This window comes from Rattus rattus, chromosome 5 (genome assembly GCF_011064425.1).
Source record: "Rattus rattus isolate New Zealand chromosome 5, Rrattus_CSIRO_v1, whole genome shotgun sequence".
Taxonomy (NCBI): Eukaryota; Metazoa; Chordata; class Mammalia; order Rodentia; family Muridae; genus Rattus; species Rattus rattus.
The window spans coordinates 31,059,067-31,071,188 of NC_046158.1; the positions used below are offsets into that span (position 1 = coordinate 31,059,067).

General features: G+C 40.3%; 1 protein-coding gene across 1 annotated transcript; it reads right to left on the bottom strand.

Annotated features, from left to right (window-relative positions):
- Positions 1–7,814: 7,814 nt before the first annotated feature.
- LOC116900812 (ubiquitin-40S ribosomal protein S27a-like) lies at positions 7,815–8,297 on the bottom strand. The gene has a single exon (XM_032902525.1). The coding sequence runs from the start codon at positions 8,295–8,297 to the stop codon at positions 7,815–7,817; it is 483 nt and encodes a 160-aa protein (XP_032758416.1).
- Positions 8,298–12,122: the final 3,825 nt, after the last annotated feature.

Here is a 12,122-nt window from a genome sequence, read left to right on the forward strand (position 1 = left end):
AAGTCCAGGCAGGAACTCAAGCAGGGCAAGAGCCTGGAGGCAAGAGCTGATGCAAAGGCCGTGGAAGAATGCTGCTTACTGACGTGCTCCTCATGACTTGTTCAGCCTGCTTCTTTATAGCACCCAGGACCACCAGCCTAGAAGTGACTCTACCCACAATGGGTGGGGTCCTAAAGACTTGCCCATTACCTGGTCTTACAGAGTTTCTTTCTCCATGGAGGTTCCTTCCTCTCAGATGACTTTAGCTTGTGTGAAGTTGACTTCAAGCTAGGCAGGGCAGATGACTAGCAAAATAAAAGAGGCCAAAGCAATATACAGTGGTGGAAAAGTTCGTAGAAGAAAATTGTGTTGGAATTGAGTAGAATCTGCGTATGGTGTTTAAACATTATTTTAACTGCATTGAGGATTCACTTGGAAAGGAACATTCAAGAAAGGACTTGCGTTACTCACAGATTCTGTGAGAGGAATCTCAGTAAAACACAAGAGTTACGAGGAAGCAGGGAGGGAGCAGGATTAACCAAGCAGTCAGAACCAGAAAGAATGTGAAATCAAAGGCTCTCCCACCTCCCAGTCATGGCAAGGGTCTTCTGGTTTCAATGCATCTCTTTATAAGGTTGTTTCTTTTAGGCATAGTTCCTCCAAGGGGGGCAGTGGTGTTCTTGGGTAACGTTATAGTTCTATTTTTAGTTTCTTTAGGCACTTCCATACTATTTCCCACTGCAGTTGCACCACACTGAATTCCTACCAGCGGTGTACAAGCCTTCTCTTTTCACCAACCCTTAATTTTACTGGCTTTTAGATGACAGCCAATTTGTTCCAGTCTATAGGCTTCCTTTTTATTTAATTATTTCCATTTCTACAAGGTAGCTTTTCAGTTTGACATAATCAATTTCATTTCATTACCTATTTTTTAGAGTCCCATCATCACAAAGAACAATGCCAAGGAAACTTTCCTCCATTTTCTTCTAGTACTTTTATGACTTCAAGCCGTAACACCTTCAATTCAATTTTAGTTGTTTTGCCTGTGGAGAAGTGTGGTAGTGGTGGTGGTGGTGGTGGTGGTGATGGTGGTGTGTGTGTGTGTGTGTGTGTGTGTGTGTGTGTGTGCGCGCGCATGTGTGTGTGTGTGTGTGAATGTGGGTGTGTTGCGTGTACATAAGTATGTAGATACATGAACCACTTGTGTGTACTCATGGAGGTCAGAGCTACATGTTATGAGTATCTTCCTCTAAGCTTTCTGCCTTAATGCTTTTAGACAGGGACCCTTACTAAACCAGAAGATCACCATTTTGGCTAAGCTGACTGACTAGCAAGCTCTTAGATCTAGTTATCCATGCCTCCCAATGCTGGGGTTACACAGCATGTACAACCATTTCTGACTTTTATGTGGATCCTGGGGATTTGAACTCAGGTCCTCATGCTTGTACAAAAAGCACTTTTGTTCACTGAGATCTCACCTAGGCATCTTACTAGGTCCATTTTTTTCTAACTCATGAGAGTGTGTTTAATGTTTATGTCAATGTTTTGTCAATGTTATGCTGCAGATACTGAGACAATTATGTCAAGGTTCTTTTTTTGTTCATCTTAATGTCATACATTTTTATTAATTGATTTGTAAGTGTAAAACCAACCTTATATCCAGGACTAAATCCAGCTTGGTTATGATGTGTCAGAGTGTTTACATGTTGTTGAATTTGATAGAGAAGTAGTACTTTATTGAGAAATTTTGCATCTACATACATCAGAAATACTGACTTGTAGTTTTCAGTTTTCTTTTCTTTTGTCTTTGTCTGGCTTTAGTATTAGAGTGATATATGCCTACTAAAACAGACTGAATATATCCTTTATAATTCAATTTTTTATGTTTCAAAAGGATTGGCTAGTATTAATTCCACAAAGCCACCTGGTGCCAACATTTTGTTTGTCAAGAGATTTTTAATTACTACTTCAATCTCTTTATTTGCTATTGATCTATTCAGCCTTTCTATTTCCTCCAATTCAATCTTAGTAGATTATATGCTTCTAGCAATTTATTCATTTCCTGTGGGTTATCCAATTTGTTGGCATATAATTGTTTCTAACAGTCTCTTCTGATGTTTTTCATTTCTGAGGCATCTGTTATAATGCCTTCACTTTTATTTCTGATTTAATTTGTTTGGGTCCTATCTCCTAGTTCATCTAGCTAAAGCTTGGCCCATTTTGTTCATTGTATATGAAAATCCCAATTGTTAATTTTGCTGACTAAAAATAATTTTGCTCTATCTTTGATATATTTCTGCTGTCACCACTATATTTCCTTCCTTTTGGTAATTTTAAGTTTAGTGTTTAGTTACTGAGGAATAACTCTAGTTTTGTTTATTTGAGATCTTTCTTCCCTCTTTAAGGTAAGCATTTATTGGTGTAAACCACCTCTTAGAAACCCTTTTTTGCAATGCCCCACAGGGTTGGATTATATTGTGTTTCCATTTTTGTTTTATCTCAGGAGGTTTAGTGGCATAGAGCAGCTTAAGAAATAGTGGTGCAGCTGGGATTTAATACTCTAGCAGCTTCTCAAAACTCTTATACTGTAAAGTTTGGAGGTTGAATTTCTGTCAGTGAAGGTTTTAAGACAAGAGAACATGCTCTGGGGACTTGTAGTCTCAGCTCATGACAAACCAAACTTCTCACCTCTTCCCTCCCTCCTCATGCTAGCTAGTTTTATGTCGACTTCTGACACAAGCTACAGTCACAGCAGAGTAGGGGACCTCAATTGAGAAATGGTGTCACCTTCATAAGATTGAGCTATTGGCAAAGTCTGTAGAATTTCTTAATTAGTGGTTGATGTGGGAAGGCCCAGGTCATAATGGGTGGGTCCATTCTTGGGCTTGTGGTCCTAGGTTTTATAAGAAAGCAGGCTGAGCAAGCCATGAGAACTAAGCTAGTAAGGTCTTCCATGGTCTGTCCATCAGATCCTGCCCTGTTTTGAGTTTCTGTCCTGACTTCCTTGGATGATGAACAGTGACAGAGAAGTATAAGTCAAATAAACTCTTCCCTCCACAATTTGTTTTTGGTTATAGCAGAAACCCTAACTGTGACACTCTTATAGATGGGTTCTTGCTAACAGCTCTCTATCATCCACTGGTCCAGAATCTGCCAGTCAATAGCTACCACTGCCTTTGCCACTCAGGTATGAAGGCAAGAGGAGGAAGAAATGGGAGCAGGGCCTTTTGTTGCTGTTCGTCCCAGCAGGGATCTGTATGTGGGTACTGAAGTGTGTTTTGGTTAAGAGTATTGTCTTGAGTTGACAATACTATAGTGTTTTGGTGGTCTAACTATTGAAGGCCTTTCAGTTACCCTTGATTTGGATTAATTGTCTTTTGATGTACAGGCTTCAACTCATTGAGGGTTAGCTTTTCTTCCAGATGCTTGGAATACATACTAAAGGGAGATTTGACTTCCCTTTCATTCTGCCCTGGGCGGTGTTGATTGTAGCCAGCTTCTCTGGTATACTCATTCAGAGCTGTCTGATTCTATATTTTCCTAAGTTCCAATTATCAGACTAAAGACAAAATTTCTTTTCATTTATAGTTTCTGAGTTTGAGATGTGAAGCCCAGCGTCTAGTTGCTGGGACTATGTGGTCAGTGACTACAGATACTGGGAACAAGACAGGATATCTGATGCCTTGACTCACCCATTTGAATTCACTTCACTCGATCAATTCATCTCCCTTCTAGTTTTCCCAAAGCTTGAAAACTTTTCAAGATTCAAAAGAGACATTAAGTATCATTAGCTGTATTGAGACTATATACCAATAAGATTTTATTGTTACCCATAAAATATATGCTTTGCTCACATGCCATAAAGCACTCTGTCCTAAATAAGAGGAATGCAACTTTGGCAGACAGGACAGAATAACTGAATGTGACACATGTTGTAAAAATGCATCTTTCACTTTTATACTATGTGTTGACATCCTTACTTTCTGAGTTCTGTAGCATATCATTAGTGTGGATTTTGGGTAATTTTCCTAATGTAGCTAGAGCATCAACAAGACTGATCCGTCTTTATCTCCTCACTGTCTCAGGTAAGTAGCTGTGTATCTGCTCTTCTGAAAGACACTTCCAGTGACTTGGAAGGAAAACAAAAGACTGAACGACTCAGCACCTGCTAGTGGCAGGAACTCTGCAGTATTCCCACAGGGGTTAGCGCTGGTTCATCAGCCTATCTGAACCTTAGCATTAATAAATGGTATGAGTCTATGATAAAGAAATTCCTGAGTATGAATAGTTGCTGCCAACCTGCTGTGGTTTTTCATTTCTACTCTGTGGAATATTTCTTTAGGTTGTTTTAGGCAATGTAGGTTTAATAAAAATAGCTTTATTAATCCTAATTTAACAATTATCTCGCTAAAGAATAGATTAAAATTCCAAGACACAAGTTTTAATAGCACCTAATAAGATACTTGATCAAAAGATTTGAACAAATAAAAGTAAAGATTTGCCTAATAAAAGTAAAGCACATGAAATACATGAAATAGCAGCTTGGGCGTCACATCATCAGGCATGAGGGAGGACTCCTGAAGGACAAAATGGTAGGCCTTGAAGTTGCCTGAATCGGCTGTGCTGATTTTCCAGAGAAGCCAGGTAGAGCTGGCCAAGGTGAGGAAATAGAGCTAAGTCCAGGAGGACCAGTACAGCGAACATCCCCAGGAGTGGTTACCACGTTCACCATCAGATTACTGAGCAGTGTCTGTGAATAGCAGATGCATGCAGAAAGGAATGGTGGAAAGGATCATGCCCATCCTCAACACACACAGAGACAGAGTACTACTGGGAATATGGTCTTTTCTATTCCCCTTTCCTCTAAGATCCCTCGTCTCCTTTAAGGAAAGTCTAGATGTAGAAACCAAGCTGCTTTACCAGAAGAGAATATTTCTAATTCCTCTTGGATAATATTTACTTAGTTGAATTTCTATCTATAAATATTTTGCAAAATATAATTAGGATGCTTTCAATCATATGCTACAAGTAGGCAGATTTATTCTGTAGGATTTGAGGGCATTTTAGCAAGAGTGACAAAACACTCAGTATAGGGACTAGGCTGCACCCACGTTTGGTTCTACCCACAAAGAGCTTACTACTCTAGAGGGAATAAATCTCCTTCCTTACTCTAAGTTTGTTCCAAAATGAAATAGAAAGCTATAGAGATGGCTCAGTTAGTAAAGTCACTGCCATACAAGCACAAAGAAATGGATTTCATCCCTAGAACTCATGAGAACCTGTGTATAGATGAGTGCTGGGTGGGGGTTAGAGACAGGTAGGGTGCTGAAACTTATTGGTCAATCAACCTAGCAGTCAATGAGCTCCAGGTTCAGTGAGAGACCCTGGTTCAGAAAATTTGAGGTGGGGAATGATTGAGAGAGACATTCAATGCACACCTATGGCTTCTACTTGCACTCCTAGATGCACCCCTCCACATGAATATATATATATGTATATATATATATGTATATATATACATACATGCATATATGTATACACACATATATGTATATATATGTATATATTCCATACATTAAAGGATAAAATAAAAATTATAAGCATAGTGTCTTTCTTTATAGTATACAAAATTAGACTCAATTTTAACCCTCAGGAAATACAGGGCCTGTCACACGGGCAGGAATCACCTTGAGTCCCTTTAAGTCCCTATATGTGCCCCAGACAGGCTCCAGTTAGACTATAGGTTGCTAGTTGGTTGACTACAGCTTCTTTATGAGTCACCTTTGATCTGGGATACAGGAAATTAGTAACACTGTAAATAACAGGATGGACAGCCTAGTACCAGGACCTGTGTCTTCTGTAGTTAAGTGACTCTGAATGCTTGTTTCTTCTCTCTGCTGGGCTATTAGCCCCGCTGGAGGGGAGAGTTTGCAGATTTTCTTAAGAATGTCTGGGTAGACCAGGTATTCATGATGCACACAATCTCAATAGCTCATAACTTACTCCAATCAGCCTCCATGACTGATTGCTCTGGATAATTATGTTCCTTTCTGCTTTGCTTCTTATAAGAAATCCTTTTGTTGTCATGTATGCAATGTACCACATTCATATGGGGGCAAGCTGTAGACTCTCCAGTATAATGCTATGGAATACATAAACCATATAAGACTACCCTGAAAACAACTTCTTAAGAAACATTTAGGTGTCAAAATAAACTATAGATTGTATCTTCATTAACATATTAAATAATAAAATGTAGCAGATAATATAATATATTTGCTAATTTAAAGTAGTAATACATACAAATAACATTTCCTTATATTCACAGTCACTGAAATAGACTTTAAAAATAGCTGCGATTTTCATTCCAATGATTTCGGTTGTTGACAAAGTTCTATTTTTGTGGAAATTTGTGGCCTATATAGTAGAGGCAGATGTTAAATAATGTATCAGCCATCCATGCAAGTAAAGATGTAACTTTTCCCCCAAGGCAATGTCATAAAGTGTGGATTTTGGAAGGGTGAAGTGCTTTTCCTCTGAGCAAAGTACAGATGTGGAGTCCTTTTCTTCTGCCTATTAATCCATGGTTAGAAGCCTGACCAGCTTTACAGAGTCTTGGTAATTGCTCCACTTCCAGTGTGCTGCTAGGCATATTAAACAGGAGATGTTTGCCCAAGAGCAGCGTGCGTTGAAACAGATGCTAGACACACAGTGAGTAATTAGATATATTGGAGGTGTCAGGTGTATCACGAGGAGTGCCTGGACCTTAGAGAATTACCTTTTCTTCTGTTTTTAATACAGATGGCTGAAGCGTGAGAAGTCGTGCTCTCTGATGGCTGGTCGCAGACCTTCCTTCTGCAGAGGTGTGCAGGCATAGGACTCTCATGAATTTTCCTATGACAGTCATGATCATGAAACCCAAGTTCTGACATAGGTGGTATGTCATGGTCTGACATATGTGGAGGTAAAAGCATGAAGGCTAGCTGCATCTCCGAATTGATTTAGAGCAAGGTCTTTCAATGTGTGTGTGTGTGTGTGTGTGTGTGTGTGTGTGCGTGTATAATATATATATTATATATTTTACATATATATATGTATATATGTCAGGCCCAAACTAAGAACTATGTTTTACACTATCCCCTAACTCCCATACCTGAGTACACTTACTTCACTCATATACACATCCTTAAAGTGGAAACAGCAATCCCCAAATTAAATTGTGCCATGTGCGATGCGTTCCAATCTATTCTGTATTGTTCTCTTGTGTTTTCATTAAAGTATGCTAAATCGATTTCTGACTTGCGTAATGGGTTGAAATCTTCAGTTCTGTGGATTAGACATAAAATGGACCATGCTTCAAAATTGCGGGGACTCTCTCTCCAAAATGAAAATGACTGGTGCCATGTGGGGAAAGGGGCTGAAGGAGAATCCAGTAGTTCCCTTCCCTGACCCCAGAACTCAGGCTCTCTACTTTGTAGCCCATCTCAATTAAGCATTTAATGACCTTGACTTCCTATACACAAGGAGATGGCGATTCGTGATTCAAAAAACCATGAATAGGCAGGATGTCTCATTCCTCTCACTTCTCACTAGTAAGCAGTTCCTGGAGATATTTACACTGAGTTTGAAGCACTTACATCTGTTTTGGCATCTCGGTGGTCTCTTTAAGTCTTTTGTGCCCATCCTGCACTGTGGCATGCTGCCTACTTCAGTTTCCAGACGGTAAGAACCACTTGCCTTAAGTGCTTTGGCTTTATTAAGTAACTTAAGGTACAAGCTTGTTAGATTGAATCTAATATTTAAAGCTTTTTTTTTTTATCAGTTCCTTCTTTTTATTAACTCATACACAACTCCTTGTCTTTTGGTTTGTTGAAGCAGTAAGTCAGACAACACTTGCCACAGTAACGCATAACAAAATGGCTACCCATGTCAACTCCAGTACCATACTCATCAAAAGGACATTCCCGAAGAAGTCGGCTGATTTTGCCATTTTCATCCACCTTATAGTATTTCAGCACAGCCAACTTGACCTTCTTCCTCTTATGCTTGTTCTTCTTGGGGGTGGTGTAAGACTTCTTCCTTGTCTTAGCAGCACCACGAAGTCTCAGCACGAGATGGAGAGTGCACTCCTTTTGAATGTTGTAGTCAGACAAAGTACGGCCATCTTCCGGCTGCTTACCAGCAAAGATCAACCTTTGCTGATCAGGAGGAATTCCTTCCTTATCCTGGATCTTGGCCTTTATATCTTCTATAGTGTCCGAGGGTTCAACCTCGAGCATGATGGTCTTTCCTGGAAGGGCCTTCACAAAAATCTGCATCGTGGCGTCTGCTCCACCTACGATGGCGGATCGGAAAGGAAGAGCCAAGTGTGGCCGACGGGGTCTCCCGGCCGAAGGAACCTATTTAAAGTTTTTTTAACCTTTATTTTATGAGAATGAACTTTCCGTTTACATGTGTACTTGTATACCTTGTGTGTGTTGGATCGCCTGGGAGAGGAGACACAGACAGTTATGAACGGCCATAATTGGGTGGCTGGGAATTGAACCCAGGTCTTCTGGAGGAGTAACTAGAGCTCTTAAACCCCCAGTCTTCTCTCTAGTCTGTCAGGTTGTATCTAAATGGGAGGTTTCTGGTCTCAAGGACAGAAGTAGATAATCTCATGAAGCAGTAATGACAATATCAAGGGAACACTATTCTGCTCATGAATGTCAACAGATTGATTGCTGTTGGAGGGTTCTTCACTGGGCACAAAGACTATCTGCCCTTGAGAATTAGGAAGAGAAGCTGCGCCCAGCTTCTTATTCATAGAATACCAAATGTCACAGCTGATTCAATGACAGTTGCTAAAACTACTAGCGACAGTTCCAGGGATACTGCAGAAGTAGGGGATATGGTATTTATTGATTCCCTTTTCATTGTCTTTTTTCCAAGCTGTGTGCATAGATATGCAATGCCTAGGTATTTGTTTGGAAGTCACTGGACAATCTTGGTAGCTGGTCTTTGTTTCTCACCTCGCTTGACTCAGGGTTCTGTGAGCTCCTAGGGGATCCCATCACTACTTCCCACCTCTCAGCAGGAGTGCTGGAATTGCAGATGTATGATCCTGTAATTCTCGTGAGTTCATTTGTCTTGTTTTTCGTTTGTTTTTCGAAATAGGGTTTCTCTGTACAGCCCCGGCTCTCTTGGAACTCACTTTGCAGACCTGGCTGGCCTTGAACTCAGAGATCCTCCTGCCTCTACCTCCAAGTGCTGGGATTAAAGGCATGTGCTAACACACCTGGCAGTTTTTGTGATTTTTTTGATATGAGTCTCAGGGATCTGTACTTAGGTCTTAATGCTTTTACCCCTTGAGTTATCTCCTTGAAATTTCATTTTTTTATGAGACTCATTTGTTTAGACCCTTGTGGTTTATTCAGACCCTCTCTCAATTTCTGGACAAGAGAACAGTCATAACCAGCCACTGAGCACTTTATCTGTAAGGCCATTAGCCACATCATCTGGTTTCTGTTAAAAAGTATACTTTTCTTTTTTTATTGAAATTCATTTTTTTCATACAATATATTCTGATCACAGCTTCTTCATCCTCATGCACTATCTTTTTCTATTTGGCTTGTTGCACATACTTTAGAATACAAACTATCTTTCGTTTTCTTTTTTCTTTCGTGCTCTGTTTTGAGATAATATCCTGCTAGGTATCCCAGGCCAGCTTTGAATCTGTGATCTTACCTCAACCACCCAAGTGCTATGATCACAGGTATACTCCAACACGTCCAAGGGAAGCTATATATTTATAATGCATTTTGTATGATAAGATTCATTAACTGGATATTAAGTTTCTTAGCTCTAGGGCATTGGGCGGAACCTGTTAGAACTTAATCCTGAATGTGTGTTTCACTCATCACTATCTAGTTTCCTAGTATAGCTAACTAGACATGGGAAATGAACCATAGTAGCTTGATACCAATGGCATTCCTAATGGTTGTGATCTCCTGGAAAGCCAATGATTGGATGCTGTAACAATAATTATTAATTCCACATTGCTTATTGAAAGAGTTTTGAATCGGACTCAGAGTTTTAGTGACAAAGTCATGAGGGTGCCTCTGGGGTTTGTAACTTGAAGGGTGACATTGTGAATAAAAGCAAATAAAGTTTTCCCCACAGTGTGAGGTGACTGAGAAGGAAGCTGCTGTAGCACTCACTGCTAATAACAAGCTGTGTCCTAATGTTTAGGGGAAGGAGGAAGCCTAAGAAAGTTGGAGTTTTAGTTGAGGTTGGATTCAGATTTCTACCAGTGTGATATTCTTTCAAGACACTCATGAGGGAATTTCGTGTAGAAAGTATTTATTTGAGGATTAATCTTTAACACTGTGCATGAGACAAGAGCCGGATTAACTGGGGAGAGAGAGACAGGGAGAGGGAGTGGGGAACTGAGAGAGACAGAGACAAAGAGGCAGAGAGAAGGTGGAATGTATTATTCGTGCCACTAAACCATGACTAACACCAGGGGGCGCTCCAGAGCAACGTCAGTACACCAGAGTGGCTCAGGGTTGTAATCCTGCCCATTTATTTATGTTCCTGCCTCAAGCAGTCACTGGTTTTGGGCTTCCTTTGCAGATCCTTAAATGACTCTGCAGCTGGGGCAAACTCTGAGGTAGGTGACAGTGGAGCGGCATGTCACTCCTTGAAGAGATTCTGGAGACACATCTCCATGTCTTTTTCATCTAGAAAGTGACAGGTGAAAGTGAACTCAGGGTCAACTAATTCCCAGACCGATGACTTCCCTCCTCCCTCTCTCTCTTTAGTTCTTCAGCAAATAAATATTTATTATTTTCTTATGGAAAGGTGCCGTTTTAAGTATTAAGAACTCAGTATTAAGAGGATTAAGGAAACCTTGTGGAAGCTCCCCCAATCCGTGCCACGGCTTTTAGAGGAGTATATTGCAATTTAATGTGGAAGGAAGATGCCTCATAAACAAAGAAATGACAAGCAGTTTGGATGATGATTCAGCGATGGTGTGAAGCTTACCCAGAAAAGGCAGGAAAAACTGAACACACATGTCTGGGAGAGAGAATGGGATCCATGGTGGCTCTATGGAAAACAGGTGTATCAGAGGAGTGGGGAAGGCCAGTATCGAAGAGGGAAAGGTATAAGTCTTGTGGCTGCGTGAAGAGTCATGCTAAGCAGAGAAAGCAGCCAGTAAAAAGGTCCGAGGAGGACTCTGGCCATTGTATTCTCTTACAGAGTTCCCTTCGAGTTTCTGTGCATAACACAATGGCTATCACCGGCCTGGCGTAGAATGCAACATTTGCAAACTAAACTCATTTGTGTATCGCTGTGCTCACTTTTATAATATCCCCAAACCATTTACACTAGTATTTCATTAGGGTCATATTTAATTAATTCTCATTTGACTCAAGTACATACATTTTTTAATTGAAAATGCATTTTCCATATAATATATTTTGATTATGGTTTCCCTTCAACTCTCCCCAGATCTTTCTCACCTACCCAAATCCATAGCCTTTCTTTCTCTCTCCCATTATAATTTTCTCTTAGTTAGGGTTTTACTGCTGTGAACAGACACTATAACCAGGGCAACTCTTATAAAGGACAACACTTGGGCTGGCTTACAGGTTCAGAGGTTCAGTCCATTATTGTCAAGACGGGAGCATGGCAGCATCCAGGCAGGCGTGGTGCGGGAGGAGCTGAGAGTTCTACATCTTCATCTGAAGGCTGCTAGCAGAATACTGGCTTCCAGGCATCTAGGATGAGGGTCTTAAAGCCCACGCCCACAGTGACACACCTGCTCCAACAAGACCACACCTCCTAATATCACCACTCCACGGGCCAAGCATATACAAGCCATCGCAGAATTCAAACAAACATCTAAAATAATAATAAAATGAAACAATGTAAAGTAAAAACAAACCAGAAGTACACGTATTTGATAATGAGTTTTGGGATAAAAATAAATGACTGTTGCTTTGATTTGAGAATGGCTTCAGCATCTCCAGTACTTCATGAATTTAGTTTAACCCTCCACTGGGAAGTGTTAAGAGGATAAGCACCAAGTATGACTATGGCACTAGAACGGAGACTTTGTGAAGTCATATGTGTGAGAATCATATAATGTCAATAGAAGG